This window comes from Mycteria americana, chromosome 2 (genome assembly GCF_035582795.1).
Source record: "Mycteria americana isolate JAX WOST 10 ecotype Jacksonville Zoo and Gardens chromosome 2, USCA_MyAme_1.0, whole genome shotgun sequence".
NCBI lineage: Eukaryota > Metazoa > Chordata > Aves > Ciconiiformes > Ciconiidae > Mycteria > Mycteria americana.
This window is the reverse complement of record NC_134366.1, coordinates 110,988,949-111,007,951: the sequence shown is the minus strand read 5'-3', so window position 1 is coordinate 111,007,951 and position 19,003 is coordinate 110,988,949. Positions and strand designations below refer to the sequence as shown.

Below are 19,003 nucleotides of genomic sequence, written 5' to 3'. Positions count from 1 at the left end.
TGCCAACTTCTTTTCTGTTGTTTTCAGTTTTATTGGTACAACAATGGAATGATTTGAATTGCATTTGTTTTTTTTTCTCCCTGTTGTTCACATTTTCATTTTAAATTATTTACAGGTCTGAGGCTTGGAGATGAGAGCCTAATGAATGCTTTTAAAAATAAAACCTTCTTCTTTAAGCACGTAATGCTTCATGTTTTGAATTTATAACCGAAGCCTTAATGAATCGTTTCCTAGTTACTCTCATCTTAGAATTTATGAGCTGTCCTATTTACAAGTTTTACCTATACAATGGAAAGATAATTCCTGTTTACCTTAAATGAAAAGAACTGTTCTTGTTTACAAGCTTAAACGGCTAATTAGGGGTAATATGGCAATAAATACTATGTCAGACCTTTTAGCAATGAGAAGATGCGATATTTAGTTTTAGGGCCTTTTCCTGGTGCGTTCCATGTAAGAAGACAGTGTGTTGTGGTTTTTGATATCTCACATACATATCCGGTTAATAAAAAGTATTTTAGGGAAAAACAGTAGCCTATAGGTCCTTACAGGAAGCAGGTTCACTTCTGTTCTACATGTAGGGCAATATGTTGGTGCCCACATACTGTAATGTTGCTATAAGCCTTGTTATTGTGAGGCTTCAGATAGATGGCAGACATACGAGAGAACCCTGATGACTTCATGTATATGTTTATGCGGTGTTTTGTTAACAGTTAAGTTATTCTGCTGAAAAAAATAGTAGGACTAGCAGTAGTTGCTTTGTTTTGAGTGTACATTAATGTAATTTAATCAGGAAGGAAAGAAAATCTGGGACTAGAATTTGATGTCATTTACCTGACTATAAATTGGAATATCTCCATTTAGTTTAACAGAATTTTTTCAATTTGCATCAAAATGATCAAAATCAGAACCTGACACAAGCTGTCCATCTCATAATTTGTGCATACAAACCCAAAGAAATAAAATTGGATTTATTTTTTTTTTGTTGTTCAAATCTTACCCTGAAAACCAGGTTTTTGAGCAGAGCTTTTCTAATACAGTGTTGTTACTTGTTGGTACCAGGAACTTCGCAGATATATTGTATGAAGAAACATTTTTTTTTTGTAGTTGTTTCTGATTAGACTTCAATTGTCAAAGCTACAGACTTGTGAATTTGAGAGCGATTCTAAGTCTAGGTAGCTTGAAAATTCTTGACAAGTATTTTCTCTGACTTCTTTGTGTCTGCCTCTGATGATACCTGCAGAGGGTTGTATGTAGGCTTTGTTCCCTGTCTGATTTTCTTTGTGTCGCCCAAGGAGTTTGCAATAGGGATGGCAACCTGAGGAAGGAAGGAGAGGAAGAGGCTGAAGAGAAAGATGATGTAGGTCTGACATTGGAGGTGTCCCTTCTGCTGCTCCAAAGCGGACATCTGATGAACTGTAAGGAGCTCCTTCCTTGGGTACAAGGTTATTGGGTACAGTAGACTTTCTTTGGAGAAGACAAGTAAAAACCTAACAATGCATTTTGCCAGCTCTGTTTGGGCTACTCAGTTTCCATTTCCAGGTGAAAAACATGCCGATCTCTGCAGGTGGAGGTTGACTGACTTGCAGGGATACCTGCTCTTTTTCTTTGTTCACATCATCCTGATTTTAGATGTTGCTGGTATCAATACAGTGTATTTTGGGGTACAGTGTTGAATAAACTTTTTTTGTCAGAGAATGGGTACCTTTGTATTTTGGATGCAAAGGGTAAATACCCTATCGGGAACAGATTTCTGAGGAGGCATACAGGCAGAGGTAATGCATTACACCAACTGCTATAGATGGAGAAGTAGGCAAGCTTTCAGGCACACAAGCCTGTCTTCAAATCTGCTGCTGATACCAAAATAATTAAAATACACTTTAAATGAAAACAAAGTTAATCTCTGAAGTTTATACTTAAATGTATGGAAGTGCAGAAATGTAAGGAGTGTGTCTTTTCATGGGGTCAAATAATATTTTATTTATGCACTTGTTACAAGTACTCCAAGGTCATTAGACTTAAGTACAGAGTTTTGGATGACACCTAATCTAACTGACAGTGCTGAGAAAACTTCAGTTGATATCGCTGTGGCCATGGTTTAATTTTGATTTTATTTTTTAATTATTTTTTGTCCCTGTAAGTTATGTTTCTAAGCTCAATGGTATCTGTTTTGAGAGGAGAAATCTTTCACATAATATTTAAATTTTGCTTGAATAAACCACCTAGAAATTGCAGAGAAAAAGAATGGTATATTCCCTAAAATCAAATTGCAGTAGGAATTTTGTTTTGTAAAACATGACGTTCATAGTGCTGGAATTGTCTAAACCATCAGAACTGCCAAGCATAAATAATTACATAATTTCACACTTTCCAGTGAAGTCAGGCCCTGATTAAGAAGTTGACAGCCTGAGAGAGTCCGCTCCTTGACAGTGTTGTCTGTATTCCCTAAATTTGTAGAGACTGCCTCTAGGAAAACAAGACTGAGCTTTAAACCTTTTACTTTGAATGAGAACCCATATTGACAAATGGAGAATATTCTTTTTCTTAAAAAAGTTTTCATACTTTAAATGCACAGATATTTCAGCTTTTCCGCTTTCAGCTAGTGTAGATTTTGCTGATACCAGGTCTTCTCGCTGTCTTGGTCCTCACTGTCTTTCAGTATGTTTGATATTCATATTTCTTTTTTATGCCTTCTTCCTTGCTGTGCTTTTTTTCTTCCTTTTCTTAAACAAATAGATAATATGGTAATACGAACTCTAATAGGAAAAAGGCATTGTTTAACTCGGTTGGGGTACTACTAATCCAGTCACCAAATGTAACCATAACACAGCATGCATTTTAATTATTAAATATAATGGAAACTTTGCATTTTAAATCTACAGCTATAAACCACTTGTTTGAAAATGCACAGTTCAGCACTATGATTTTAGCTTGTAGTGAATTACAGGGCAGTATTCTTTGATCAGTTATTACAAGTTGAAGATTAGTAGCATTCAGTGCTTGTGTTAATTTTGAGAATACATATAGGAGTCACTTCAGGTCAAACTTGAAGCTCAGTCCTGTGTATTTTTAATGATTTAGTCAGCTGGCTGGATAAAGCAATGTAAAAATGTATAGATAATAGCGTCATGCCAGTCATTCCAGATAAGGGTAATTTAAAGGAACATTTTCAAGACTAGTACTCCCCCGAATTCCAGTACTTTGTAAAATATGCTTTATTATTAAATGCAATGTTTTTGAGGTTTTTCTTTTACTTATTTGTTTGAACAGTTCTACAAAATGCTCCTCATGCACTTGATGTCTTTCCACTAAGTAACAGCTGAAGGGTAAAACAACTGGTATGTGTTTGCTTATGTTTGGTCAATAACTGTTTTTGTAATGAATACATTTTTACCATAAATAAATACAATGAATTGTAATAGAAAATGTTAGTGTCTGTGCACTTTTTAACATAAAAAATAAAAATAGTCTTAGAGCGAATGTGGATTCTACTGAATCATCATGAAAACTTACTAATCCCTGCATGAGATGTGCAGGCTTGAAGCTCTGCTCTGTTTTCAGAAGTAGTGGACATCAGGTTATTGAGCAGCTCCAGTAGGTTTGGAGGAGGGGGCTTTGCTTAGGTGCCTGCTTCAGGATGCTGGGACAGCTGGCATGCCGTAGGTGCAAGAACAAGGCTCTCCAGATTCGTGAAGGGTAGCCAGTGCGGTAGTAGCTCAGCAGAGCCCATGTTTTCTTCCTTCTGTCCAGGTTTCTAGGCCCAACAACTCTCCTTTTCTAGGTTCAGGACTTGTGCTCGCTGTCTTTCTCCTCTAGCTGAGGAGGCTGTCCCCGTGGGTTGAGCAGGAGCTGGTTTTTTCTTCTCTCTCTGTATTGTATGTGAGATACCAGTACCTAATGCAGGACTCCAGATCTCAGTTCCTGTTCCAGACATTTTAAAGCTTGTCTTTGAGCAGTTCAGTAGCGCCTGACATCCCTGGTGGATACAGGCTTAAGTAATTTTGGACTGTTGAATTTTTGGAATCGAGTGCAGATTTTTGTTCCATAGGGCCACCCAAACCCTTAGAGCATCCTTGTCGCCTGGTTCAGCCTTCCCTTTTCCTTCATCTTTTTCCTTTTGGTGATCTGACATAAACTCCATAAACTGGTAAGTGATTTTACAATTGTAGCCTTTGCTGTTGAGTCTGGTTGTTTTAAGGATATGTTTGTCACAGAGCACCAACTTTCTCATTCTTTCCCTTGCTCCTCACTATCCATCTCTATGGCAAATCAAATTATGATATCAAAATAATTATGATATCAATGTGTACTAGATCCTTAAAATTCTTACTTTGTGGTTCTTTTTGCTCACGTACCTTTTTTGAGTGTGTGGTGGGAGGGTGTGCAGGTAATGTATTTCTACGCTTTTTTTTTTCTGTTTATACATATTTCAGAAATATCCTCTGCTGTCTGTGTGTGTGCCAGATTAATTTAGTTCAGCAAAGGATCTTCACGTGAAGACGATTTTTTTAACCGTGACCATCTCCAAACCTGAATCACTGTAGAGAACCAATGAATTTGTAAACATTACTCATTTTTATTGTTCCGGGGATGGGTTGCAAACTATGTACATTGGCCTAGTGAACTGTAGTTAAAGAATTGCTAAGAGAGCGCCTTTTCTGATGAATAAAGTTAGTTACGGACTAAATAAAGGCTACGTTTGAAGCCATGGCCTTGGCTTCCTCTAAAAGAAGGAGTGCAGCATCACTTGGAGTAGCCACGAGCATCTCTGGAGTTCAGGGCTTTGCCACCAGTGACTGCAGGCAGCTCCCCAGCTTAGCTTGCTTGCTGCTCCTGCCAGCTTGACCAACTCACCAGCTGCATTGTGAGAACCAAAGCAGGGTTTTGCTCCCTTGCTACTTTTTTCTATTCCTTTCAGACCATGGGGACTCTGAAAATTAAGGTACATTTTGCTTTTGTGCTGTTTGTTGTGCTCTAGGGGAAAGCTGAAAATAAGACATTGGTAGTAGGAAATAGCCTAGGTTGTAGCCTACACCTTAAGGTCATAGGTTGCTTGTCTCTTGTTGCCTTATTTCATGCTTCATTTTGGAATCTACCTTCTTATGTATGAATTGTTTTCCATGCTGTATTAAATAAAGCCCTTTTTATACCTGTTAATCCTTTGACTTCCATGAACTTCTGATGTTTTTTGGCTGCCTTTATCTTTCTGTTGCAGTTTTCATTGCACTATACGTTGTCCAATCTCCAGTTCCTGAATTCTCAAGTCTTAGGTCTTTTAATTGGGAGAAGCCCTTTTTTACACGCTGTTTTATCTGTTGTTCATTTTTAAGATGTGCTGCTGTGTTTTGTCTTGTTTTTTCTCCGACGCAGACGATTTTCATGCTTCTTGCTGTTCTCACTCATTTTCAGTGTGTCCGATTCCCAGTGGTACAGATGACTCCCGGAGACAGCAGTAGGATAGGGAGGTTTTCCTCCCCGGTCTGCCAGCCTGAACCTGGCCCAGGTCAGCGGCGGCTGGAGGTCAGTACCTGGTGCCCATCCGCCCGGGGGCTGCGGTGCAGCCAGCTGACCATCTCCCACCGGTTCCTTGGGGTGGAAGCTGGGTCTGAATTACAGTAGATGGCCCTTATTTACTGATTTAGGTGGCTAAGCATTAAAGTTTTTAGTCTGATTGCTTTTCTCCTTCTCTCACATCCTTTCTTGCCTTCCTCCTGGAACAGACTTTTTTTTTTTTTTTTTAAATTTGTAAAAGGAAAAGTATACCAACTCTAAGTATGAAGTGAATTTTTACTGCCAAGTTATAAATTCCAAAAACTAGGGGGTTTATAATGGAAATGCTTAGGGGGAAGAGGGGAGGGCGCACTATAATACATATGTAACCTTTTTTCCCTCTCTTTAGTGAATAGACCGTTTAAACTAAATTAAGTAAAGGATATAAATTCTGTTGTTTCAGTTTTTAATATTTCATGGCTGATTTTATAGATAAAAATTACATTTAACAATAAATATGAAGAAGAATTTATACAGCCTGTTCTAGTTTGATATGGAACAGCAAATCGCATTTCTCTGTAGCTGTAAAGAAAATTCATTATAATGTCTTTGGTTGTAAGAGATGGCTTCATTGTGATTAGTTACACTGATAATAAAACAACCTTTTTACAAATGGCACAAGATACATGAGATCTCATGTGTCTGCCTTTTAATAGCATTGAATTTGTGCATTTGCTACCTTTATTCTGTAGTTCTTTTTTCATTTATAATTGGGCATATTAAAAATCTACAAGTAATTAAAAATAATCTAATATAACTTAAATTTCTTTTGAAGCATTCTAGAGAAGGAGTTATTAATGCAGCTAAGCATTCTTAATTGTTGAGTTTTCAAAATAAAAAACCTAATTTTAATTACAAAAACATGGTTTTATGTAATTTTGTTCAATTCTGAATGACAAGTTTTGGGGATAAAATAATGAAATCTGGATATCTGACATTACTTTCCAAATCCTTTTTAAGCACCTAAAGAAATATCTTGACTTTCAAATGCCCTATTCCCAGTGACTTCAGTTGGATTTAGACATTTGTAGGTATTCGAGTAATTTAAAACACAGGTAGTGGCATTAGGATGCCGTTAAGCAGTTGAGAGTCCAAGTGTATGCATTTAGGGGGTGGGGGAGGATTTTGTGAGGAGTTCATAGCCATTAAAGGGGTATTTATTTATTTTGTCCATTGTACATGCATTTAAGAATACTTAGATCTCCTTAGCACAATAATGCAGAATGAGTTTGATGAGAAAAGTATAGTGGTTGTAATAAGACCATATTTATATTGCTGTGATTTGTGCCGTTACAGGGTTTAACCAGTAAAATCTTCTGTATTGTTTAGTTTATAGAAATAATATCGGATATTAGATTCTGGAAAAATGGTGCATATGCAACAAAATGATATTTTAAATTGTAAAATGGAATTACATGGCTACTGTTAGAAGTGAATTCCTTTCCTGCTTCACGTAAAAAGCAAAAGAATTTGGTGCTTTAGAATGAGGAAGGCTGCAGAGCCAACGAAACAGAAGTTGCATTTGATTATCAAATATTTATGGAATTTACTGGAAAATGAAAATCTGAATCTTAGTGCTTGGAAAAAATAGGATGTAATTCTCAAGTCTTCTGGAAAATACAAGATGGAACAGCACACTTAATATTAGGTTTCACTGTAAAAGACGTAAAACAACATTTTTGCTCCTGTTGTCTGTAAGCTTTAGACTGTTGTCTCTTTTCCATTGATGATTACAGCTAGCAAAAGAAGTCCTGTAGCACTTGTTAAAAGTGTTTTCCCAGGGCAAATACCGGGAAAATGACTATTGATGACTGAAACACAGGACTAAATATTCTTTTTACCACCTGAGAGAAAAAGGGGCTACGCCAGCACCCTTTGCTGTAGGAAGCAGCCCGTTTGGCCTGCAGTCTGCTTTCCACGCCTGCATCGCTCCATCAGAGGAGTGGGCCGGGTCTGCGATTCGGGCTGCTCGGTCAGCTGGGAGCGCAGTGCCGAAATGCTGCCCTCTCTGCGGTCGGGAGAGCTGACTTTGTGTCCTGGCCGTGCTCTGCCGTGATAAATCACATGCAAGTCGCCCATAAGGGTGAGCTTGTGGTCCCTCAGATCCTGGGGGTGTTTGAGCTGAGTGATAGCCTACTTAGTAATATGTCAATTTTTTTCTCCCAGGAAAGCATTGGAGCAGGTGTAATTTCTTACTCTAGCTTGGTCTCCGGGTACTTGCTGGTGGTTGCCACGGAGTATGTTTTCTGTGTTGATTAAAACCTATTGATCTCAGGAAAGTTTGTGGGATTGATTTTAACTCGGTGCTTTTCAGGGAATTAGTAGTATTTTTAGCAATAACACTTTCCTAACGTGTTCCCAAGAGAGAGTGATGTGTCGAGGAAATACAGAGGCCACACGCACAAGTCGCAGCCCTGACCCAACTTCTGAGGTCCCCTCGCCCGAGGAAGCGCCGTGTGGTCCTGCTGTGATGTCCTGCGATGCCGGGAGCTGTGTCCGGGAAGGGTCCAGCAGCGTGCTGTACTCCCTGCCCAGGAGGGATTTGGGGAGCAGGAGGCAACGGATGGGGCCACTGAGTTGACCGGCACATGTCTTCCCAGTCTGCGGAGGAGGGGGGCTGCAGTGCCACCCCGATCGTGCCAGCCGATGGCCAGGTTAGCAGTGGCTCTGTGTGGCCGCTGGGCTCCAGGGAGAGGAGGAGACTCCCCTCACGCTGGGCTCCGTCGCTGATATTTCCCAGGGAGCTGTTTGATAGCGTGGGTGCCGACCGGAGATTTGAGTTTGTGATAAACCAACAACGGAAGGAAATGCACTGTAGTCTTGTGTAGCTGTTACATGGTGTACTTCAAAATAATGAGAAGATTTTGCACACTAGATACCCAAGTGACAGAAAACTAGTAAGCAAGGTGCAGTTCTTAGATATAACAGAATGAAGCTGCATAATTTTTGTAGGTATTGGGGAAGGGGTCAGGTCCCCAGCGCAACTGTTCCTGACGTTGCACTGCATGCACCATTCCTGCAGGAGAAATGAAAATTTTAATTGCCAGGTGAGTCCTTGTTTGGGGGTGCACTTGAACACATGTGCATCACATCAAGCCTAGGAGGAATCCTGCGGACACTGTGCACATGCTTAGGCATATTGCTTGTTCTGGAAGATAGCTGAATTTCAGGGACTGATTTAGGTAGGCACCAAATTTGTTGCATTGAAACAAATAGACATGGGGGGAAATGGGTACTATTGATAAGCAGTGGCATTTGAAACCTTCATGGTAGTTGTTCCCAAAGCATCAGTCCTGTGAATGCTCTGGACAAGAGGTAAATGGGGGTTTTATAGGTGATGGTGGTGTCAGCAAGGGGCTGACCCTTCTCCTCAATTCCTTCCATCCTTCCATTCTAGCTGGCTAGGACCCATCCTGGGGAGATGTGGTTTCACTGTACAGGCCACGGTCCAAGATGGATGCTGCTGAGGCATTCCCCGGTCCTTCTTTGCTGGCTGTACAGAGCCCTTTGCTGTAGCACTGCCTCCTCCCTCGTTCACCTCCGCTCTCCATCTGCTGACCAAAAGTGCATTTGCTGGGGAGAAGTGGGAGCTTGCTCAGCTTTCAGCCTCTCTTCTGTCGTCTGCTGGAGTGAAGGCACCTTTTGTAGCTACATGGCTTAGCTCCGGTGAAGGGCTTGGGGATGGGGAAGGGAAGAGGCTCCACGTTGTGCCATAATAGTAGCTCTTGCCTGGTATCACAGGTACCACAAAAGTCATGAATAATTTTTGTATCATCTCATACTGCCAGTGCTTGGACTCACGATGCCACTGTCACAGCTCTGTGCCTCCCATTGCTGTCTTGTATTGGTTTCCATCTTGACATGGACAGTGATGGAAATTAGAATAAAATGCAGTGGTAACGCCTGGAACTGTTCAGAGTGCAGAAGTACGTAGCTTTAAAATGTGTTCAGCGACTTCAGCTGAAGCATGGGTTTGTTCACCTGAAAGAAAATAACAGTTATTATGGAGAAAGCCAAGCTTTGCACAGTTTAAGTCGTAGTGATGTGCACAGCTGTGCATGGTTTAAGTCTTAGAGATGATCATCTAAGGTTATCTGGGAAAAAAATCCCCCTATGTGTTGCGGAGGAGATGGCAGCACTATTGTGATTGCTCGCACGTATTACAAGAAACCATTAAGGACAAAAGGTGTGATTTGACATGCAGCTTCTCCCCTACGCGTTAAGGGTTTATCCCCTCTGTAGCTGAGAACTGTGTACAGCTATCACCTTTTTATACTAATTTCTAATGATGGATATTAATTTCTTTTTGTTAGCGATCCAGTGATACAAAGAAGTGAAGGCTGCTGCTTATGCTTTGCTGAAGTGTGCTGGAGGACTAACGTGTTGTGGCAGGGATTTGGAGCAGCATCTATAGCAGAGACCTTCCCAGTGCGCCCCAGTGCGAGGCAGCCCCCTGCTTCCACCGTGCTTCTCCCCCATCACCCTCTGCCTTATTTAAGCAACCGAGCTGGAAAACAAAAACTGAAAAGAAAGTCTGGGTTTCATATGTCTCATAGGATTGAGCTGAAATACTTCCGGTGTGCTCACATCTATTTTATTGTACAGAAAACCAGATTTTGTCTTTATATAAGCTAATAATGCAGATTGTTGAGTATGTCTATGTGCATTAATACCGATAATACAAATATATGCACATATGTAAACATATATGTTCCAGTGGGTATATATTCTAATTAATAGTAATATCAGCTGTCATTTCTGTAGATATGCTTGCCACAGAAACATGTAACACACTTCTGTTTGATCTGCTTTTCTCAGATGAAACGCAATTACTTCCTTGTGTGCAGCGGCCACCAGGTGTCATCAGAATGCTTTTATTTTTATTAATTTCTCCTTTTCTTTAGAAGCGTATGTACACTTTGTATTCTTCTCCAGAAACTTTGTTAACCTACCACACAAACAATCCTAACTCCTGATGTTACCTATTCAGCCAAAAACTCATGCAGCTCTTTTCAGCTGAGCTACTTGAATAAGCTGCTGACAGGAGGAAAACGATGCACAGTAACACTGAGAAGCCTGTGCATATACACACAAATTATTACATGCATTCTTTGCCTCAGTCATTCAAAAGATGGAGATACATACAGTAAGCTAAGCCATGTGGGCCTGGCTTATCTTAGTGGTATGTCTTTAAAGAGCTACAGGCAAGGCAATTAAAATGATTACTCAGAACATACTAGTATTTAAAGCATGTTGAATTAACCTTTCTATCTTCTGCCATCCTTCCTCCCTTTTATGCCTTTTCTACAGTTTTGGTGTTCTAGCTTCACATTAAATGTGTTTTTGTGTTGTTTATTTAAAAATTATTTATTTATTTCGCTCTGGATGTTTGGCATACTTGCATTAATTGTGGATAAAACACTTCCAAACTATTATCAGCCTACCTTTAATTTAAAATTGTGTTGGTTAGGTTCTTTTTTTATCTTTAGTGAATAGCTATGTAATAAATAACTGAAAAATGCTCAATAGCTTCTTTTCAAATTTTTTTTGTTGTATAAAAAATGAAGAGAACATTTCAATGCCAAAAAAATGCATCTTTTTTGTTTCTTTTTGTTTTTTCTAGTTCCTACTTCCCTTTTGCATCTTGGTTCAACTTACTAAAAAATAAAATGTGTTCTGTGCTGTCAGCTGGTGAGAGCTGCCCATTTGTGTTCGCCTTTTCACCTGTGCTGCTGCTGCTACCTCCTCGAGCCTGCTCAGTCTGTGTTAGTAGACAAATGTGTCCCAGGCCGTGATGATGGAGGCTTCTTGTTGCTTTTTGTGTGATATGGTAGTATAAAACAAGGGGCCAACAAAGCCATCTTTTTTTTGTCTTTTAGGTTTAATTTTGAGCAAAAGTTGATGAAAATTTAGTAAATCTTGGCAAGTACTAAACACCAGAATAGCAGTCTACGAAATTCATACTCCTTATATTTTAAAGGAGAACAGAGTCAGGGCTTTTAGGACCAGGTTTCTAGGGTAAAAATTCCAAGACCCAGTTTCCAAGGGACAGCAATTTCAACTTAGTGTTATCTTTTGCTGCTGAAGTGCAGGAAAAAGTTAAGACTTCCAACAGTTTTTTTCAGGTGTCAGTGTGAGATGGTGCCTGTGCACTTCCTCTGATGAGTTCCAGCGTGGTCCACTGTACGTAAGAGGGTCCTACAGCCTATGGTAGAAAAGAGATTCAAATTGCATTTACTTTTTGCTTTTCTCTAGTTTTAATTGGTGAAGTTGGTGAGAATTGTGTCTCGCATGAAACCATGTCATTCTGAGAGTTCCCACAAACTGTGGGACTCATTACTGTATGTGAAAATGAACATTTCTTTTCCTGCAAGTTTCCTTCATGGACCTGATAAACTCTCTAAAGTGTTTTGAGAATACTTAAACAGTGCTTTTCATCCATAAATATCACAGTGCTATGCGAATATGATCTTTCTTGGATCCTCAGAAATTTCCATTGCATGTTTTTATTGCTATTGTTGTATGTATGCCTTGCTCTGGAAATAGTTAAAATTCTTTGAATTTACAATTCAAAATACACTGACCTTTTTAAATTTTCAAAAACTGAAAATCTGGGGGTTATTCAACACTTTTTAGGAGATACTAGTGCATTTCCTCTTATTCTCTGTCTTGGACATGCCATTGATTCTGACAGCACTTGAAATGAGTGTGTATCCATGTCTTTCTTTTTTGACTCTTCAAAGCTGATCTAATCAGAGGTCATTGCTGCATTTAGCAGCATTTGGCTGTTTCTGAAGTGAGTGGATGATGGACTAGGGTGTTTTTGTGTGAATTAAAGAATAAATTCTTTATGTCAGGAATTCATAAGAACTTCCTTTATGTTGGCAATTTCCACCCCCCGCCCCGAATGACTTTCAGTGGTTTGGAAGCAGAAGCAAGAAGGATGAGAGTCGTAATGCAGGGTGTGTTTCCCCGTGATGCCGTTACAGTTCTTTCTGATGCCTGCGAGAAAATGAAGTTAATGGGTGCAGATAACTTGCCATTTTCGGTGATACTCAAGTGATGACTATCAGTGGGCTTTTTATTTTGTTACTTTAACTATTGTAGATACATCAGTGTGGAATTTTCAAAGTCTTTAGTCTTCGAAAGCGTGTAGCTTGTTTGGAAGTCTCTGGTTGGAAGTAGAGGTTCTGGTGCCCTAGGAAAATGAGTGGCTTTACTTGAAGAACAGGCTCACGATGCAAAGCTGGAAGTTCCAGCATTCTTGAGCTGCAAGGGAAAATACAGGTTTGTAATGGTTAGCATCAAATACTCCTCAAAATAGTGGTGATCTTTGTTCCATTTGAACCAACAACCATATTGTCTTCTGTATTCCATTATTGAGGAGACTGTTCTCTTGGATTAGTCTTTCTGAAGGAAGTGAGGTAACTTTGTAGGGCCGTAAGACAGATCTATGATTTGATTTAGGAAGGATGTTATGCCCTTGAAAATGAGAAGATGTTCATTTGACACAAAGGTTGTATGTTGAGATGAGTTGTTCACATTCAGTTTTGTGCAGGCTATTTAAGGAGCTCATTAAAATGATTTTGCTTCATTGTATCCATGATTTCATTGAAAGAATTAATTGTCTGAAAAGGGGGAATTTTGACTGGGAAAAAAAATAATTTCTGTTTTCCATATGTCACATCCTTTACATACACTGCAGATGGGATATTGAATACTTGGAGACCATAATACGCTGACTGAGAAGTGCTTTGGGAATTCTAATGCGAGGATTAGCATAAAAAATAAAAACCAAAGTGGAATTTAGTACTTGTAAATATACTTTCTTGGGGTTCTTCTGTACACATCCATACCCCTTCCCTTAAAGAGCTGACATATGACCAAAAAGAGAAGTAAATAAAAATGTATTGAGCATCAACTTAAGGAACTTTGCAGTTCATTACAGGTTTATGGATCATCACTAAATTGCTTGTCCTTCTGATCTAAATTTAAGATTACTACTTGCTAAATTTAATCTGAGGATTAGGGCAATGCAAGTCTTACATTGAAAGTCTTAACTGCACTGTCTCCACCTTTTCACATAGAGGAATTATATACTATTTTTTGGACCAGAGGGAAAAAAAAAGGAGAAAACACTCAACCAAAATGTTCTCTATTTCCGTCAAAGAAAAGATCTTCTGTCTGCAAATGACTGATGCTTTTGTATAGAACTGTAGCAGATACTATATCAATATACAAAAAAGCATTATAGGAAGAATACAAAGATCAGTGGTGTTATCTGGTAAAAAATGGTGGTGGCAGCTCAAGAAGTGGTATTTTTCTCATTTTTTGTATTCGTTTTCTTCTTTATGGGTAGTGAGATGGTGCTAAATTGAGATGGTGACTGTGGGATGTCTTTTAAATTAGATGAAATATTGAAACAAAACCACTGCAATTCTGACCATTTGGAAGTCCCAATGCATGAAAGAGGAGAATCTTTAGCTATATCGGTTTCTGTGACACAGCCAAAGTATTGTGTATTATGCACTTGTAATTTAAAAATATGTGTGTCTCCTCATATGTTTTGTAAAGATTTGGATATTTGGCCTTTGCAGATGTAGCACATGTAACATAAACATTTTGCCTTTGAAGATCTTAAAAACATGTTTCAGTTCTTTTGGATACTTGGAAAATTACTGAAGAAAAGCACTATGTTAAAGACTTAGCTAATATTTCCAGTAGAATTACTGAGTTTAGCTTTTTCTGTGCACAACTGGTGAGGCCACAACAGGTTTCTTTCCAAAACTTAGGAACAGTGTGCTGCAAAGAACCTTAAAATGTGTTAGGTAATGTATGACTGTCTCCAAGCAGAAGAATTTGTTAACCTGAAGCTAATGTGGCAAATTAATTTTTGGTCATATCCTTTAAGAACCTGTTCAGCTGTACTTGATTTATATGAACATTAACAAAAGATTTATGTTACAAAAAGTCAACCCACTTTTGAGTTAGAACAGCTTCATTTTGAACATCAAATATGATGTTAAGAGAGGGCTGTTTGACAGAACCAGGTTTTAAACTCTGGAAATACTGCAGATTTGACTGCTGTCTGCTTAGCTTGGGCTTGATCCTGTGCTGTGGTGGTCTGCCGTGTTGTACCTGGAGATACTATCAGTGCAGTTTTGGAGCCTATATAAATCCTTTCTGGTTTATTTGTGCAATACATTAAGTGGTTACATATCGTTGCGCTTTAGATATCTATTACTTGTGAAAATGTAACCGGAATCTTTAAAAGTTGAAGGTAGAAGGAAAAGCATGAGAGTTTGCATCTTGCATTGTTCTTAGTCTTGTTCGTCCATGAATAAAGTAGTTCAAGAGCTGTTGTTCTTCCCCACTTCTACTTCTATATGAGTTTACCAGCATTACATTGATATCAAAAGGCTTACTCAGTCACACTAACAAGTAGGACTTAGACTTAAGCATGTGCTTAAGCTGCCGTGGCTGTGGAGGGTTACTTGTTGCATCTAGAACGTGTTTGTGGTTACCAGTTGATTTAATCAAATTCCAGATGCTGATTCTTCGCTCCTGATGACGATCCCTGTGCCAGACTAAGGTTTGAACCAAGACTAATTTTGCAAAAAGAAACCCATTTAACCTTATGTATCATGTGCTTACTGGGACTCTACAAACTCGGAGTGCTGCTGATGCCTTCCCTGATGCATCAGTTCCATATTAATAACAACTGTAGGCTAGCCCTTAATTAGTGTAGTGGGTTTGATGAGAGTGGAGGTGAGTTGGCTTATGCAGGCTGAGGATTAGGACCACCCAGATTTGTGACCAGTTTGTTGCTTTGCCATTGTCCTGCTGTCCTGTGGCAAATCTGAGAAGGGGCTTTCAGGAGAGACGCTTACAGCAGAGGAAGCACTATAGGCTTCTTTGCCTAGAGGAGGCTTATGGTATGCTGAATGCATCCTTCAAGTAGTGATAGTCATTTGTGCAATAAATGCATGCAGGAAGCTGAGAAGAGGTGTGCCCACAGCTCCCTTTGGGTGTGAGGCACTACTCTCCCATCAAGGAAGCTGAGGCATATGCTAGTGAAATGGTGTTAGAGACACAGCTGTGTTATCTGAGCAAAGATCATAGCGGGGAGAAACAGACATGGTTCAGTGTTGTGGTCTAGATCTTGTCTGAGATGTGGAGAACTGACCACAGCTCGGCAAATCAATCGCTGACTATGGTCCCAGCAAGAAGCAGTGACAGTAGCCATTAAGTGTCTACCTCAGAAGATGTGCTCTTGTCCTAAAGGCAACTTTAAGAGAGAACTAAAAGAAACTGAAGGCAATTTAATTCCTTAGATTAATTAATATAGGGGTAATTTTAGAGAAACAACAGCAACCGCCTCATAGTTGTTTTCTTTCATACAGAATTCTTTTTGGATTATGGTTTCATGCAGGTGCACACTCCCATGTAGTGTTATTTTGACACAGTTTATATGGACGTGGGACAGAGGCAATCTAACTCTGGGAAGGGTGTGCAAGGGGAAATTATTTTCATGAAAACTCAGATGTGAGGTAGAGATGAAACTAGTAAAGGCGTATCATCAATTGTTGCTACACCTAACTTGTGCTGGGCAGCCGAGGAGCTATTGCCTTGATAATACTTGTTATTAGTTGTGGGGATAGACGTGAGGCTGTTGACTTCATTAGGAGTACTGCCTGTAAATGAAGCGGAGTGCTTCCCCTGTCTGCATGCTAGAAGTTTATCATGAAATGAAAGCAGAGATAAGTGTCTCCATTTACTGTTGACTTGGAGAACTGGAGGAATTAGGCAAGAAGGCTGGGGCGTAAGGCTCCTTTGCATATTTGTATTACATATGTGACTTTTAATTTCATACTGAAATTATTGGCAGCACCTATGAGATTTGTGTTTTTGCATTTTCCACTTGCCTAGCAATTAGTTTGTGCTTGTGACTACAGTTTACAAAGATAAAATAAGGGAAATAATTTTTTTTTTCCTAAGCACTTGAAAAAATCCTTTATTGATGCAATAAGTTGAGTTGAAGACAAGGTTGGACGCCAGAACTGCGATTGTGATCCAGGATTTTTGGTAGAGCACAGAGCAGGAGGAACTTCTACTGGAGAGTTAGCGAACAAATGCTGAGAAGTCAGGCTAAGCCTGCAGGTACTGTATGCAAAAATCAGCCATCTTTTTGGAGGTGTGTGGGTGGCTAGTGGAGATGAGCTGAGTCTGCGCTGGTGTGGCAGAAAAGGCATGCTCTGAGACTGCTGATGCCTGCCTGTGACAGCTGGGAAGCATCCACCTCCGGTGACTACTGTATCTCTGGCTGAAAGTGGCTTGAGATTTGTCAGAGGTTGATCTAGGTGTGACAGCACTTTAAGGTTTGAATCAAATTATAGAATGGCTTTAGATGGGCATGAAGCATGTCAGAAGAGAGTATGGTGTGGAGCCACCAGTCCCCTACTTATTAATATGTCTTGAATGTATGAATTTTTGTTGATGGAGAAACCCCTAATTATCCCGATACAGCCTGTGATAGTGGAAATTTCCAGTGCAGGTATTAGTTCACTGCTGGACAGGTTCTCTGATAAATCAGATGGTCTGAGAGGAAAGTACCCTATAAAGAAGGTGGAGAATTGGTTTGAGTTTGCAAATTGTCTTATACAGCAAAGAAAAAACTGCTGTTCTTCCCCAGGCCATGCAAGGGAAGAGTGGTTAGGTCTCAGGGGTGGGCTGGGAACCTGCTGTGGAGGTGCAGTGAGGCAAAGGACCCACGGCTGCTGCGTGCAAACAGTTAAGGATGGACTTGTGGCACGCATCACTGAAGTAATTTCTTGATATTTCCCAAGTTATATAAATAAAGCTGTACTGCAGTTAAACAACATAATTTTAATCTGATCTTTTTTTCTGTATCCCAAACAGTGCTCATAAACCTTTTCAGGGTAAGCTTGCACTTCAAAGGCTTCATCCTCCTCTGCTATTAGTTGCTGTAGTGTTTTTGAACATACTGACAATATGCTGACTTACACCAGCTGAGAATATAGACCTGATTGTTTTACTTCTGAGTGATTGTGATAGTTTCTGTCATGGTTTAGTGAACAAAGAAAACTAATAGTGTATAAGAATCAGAAAACCACAGTTAGAGAAGCAATATCTGGATCCTCCAAAGGGCTGTTGTGATCTAGAGGTGGTTATTCTCTAGGTATAGCTAGCTTGGTATATGTTTGGTCAGTACTTTAGCTCAATGAGAGACCTACGCTTGAAGAACTGTTCAATGTATGCAACTGCTCTGCTCTCAATTCCCTACAGGCCTTCCATAAATTATTATTAAGCAGAAAAGCTTTTTTTTACTTCCATAGGTAATAAGTCCAATTGATTTGAGTATATTTCCCCAGTTTAATACTTTCGTATTTTGTCCTCAAAAATAAGCATAATTTTTTTTTTTTTTTTAGCATGTACTTGAATAGTTTTTTGTACTCTGCGTTGTCTGTATCAACATTGCAATTACTTAATCTTGTCAGGAAGTACTTACAATTGTGGTCATGGCCTCATTCAATGGGTAACTGAACAAAAACTGGATACTTGGATCTGCAGCAAATTGATGTTTAAATCATAGTGTAAAGCACATAGATAAACATTTAGTATTTAATCATCTGTTAAAATGAAATGCATTTTCAATTCTCAATCGCTTCATATCAAAATGAAAAGGTAATAAATGTCAAGATTTGATTTCCCACCCCCATCCCTCTTATAAACTGTGTTGGTAGCATCAGTTTTCTAGTGGTGACATCTTTTTGGGAGCAGGAAGGTCACACTGGGCAGTTGAGCAAAAGCTTTTGGTAACTGGATTTGGATGGTTAGAATTTGTGCTGGGGTTCAAAGATGCTGCCCTTCTCTGCACTGCTGTTTCATGACCTTTTCTTTCTTTCTCCTTCCCCTCTCCCCAATGGGGAAATGAAGTTTTAGAGGATATTTTAGGAATGATGGGGAACCATACTTGCAGCATATTCTTTTAGAACATGGCTCTATTTGTGTTCTCCCTCTTTCTCTTTAGCAGGTAATCTAAGCAGAGGAAGGAAAGAAAGCTTCATACTTACAATGTTTAACATTTATGTTGGGTTTGTTCTGCTTGTTGTTGCAGTCATGGTCATTTCCTCCTTGGAGCTTTTAAATTTGGGAACCTGGATTTCTAGTTCAGGAAAAGTTGAACATCCCGTGGCTGGTTCCCTGAAAGCTGTTAGTGTTTTGTGTCCTAAAAATACTTCCAGAAACAAAGGTTAGGCTTTTCTGCTCAAGTTTAAGCATGTAGCAAATTACTTGATTACACAAAAACTGTTGAAGCCAGTGCTCACTCACACAGTGCTCATCACAGTGAGAGCTCTGTAACCAAGTGCCTAGAAGTTGGTTTGATTTTTAGATGTCGTAAGTTTAGACACCATGCTGAAAATGTAGCCTCGTA

At 39.4% G+C, this 19,003-nt stretch overlaps 1 protein-coding gene across 6 annotated transcripts in view; it reads left to right on the top strand.

Annotated features, from left to right (window-relative positions):
* Positions 1-19,003, top strand: part of ZNF407 (zinc finger protein 407) — a 355,293-nt gene that overhangs the window by 7,348 nt on the left and 328,942 nt on the right. For 4 of the 6 annotated variants that reach the window (XM_075494274.1, XM_075494272.1, XM_075494276.1 and 1 more), the window contains exon 2: positions 18,686-18,820. The exons of the other annotated variants lie outside the window; for them this stretch is intronic. In XM_075494274.1, coding sequence (XP_075350389.1) covers positions 18,688-18,820 — 133 coding nt within the window. In that variant the 5' untranslated portion in view covers positions 18,686-18,687. The remainder of the gene's footprint in view (positions 1-18,685; positions 18,821-19,003) is intronic. 6 annotated transcript variants of the gene reach the window in all.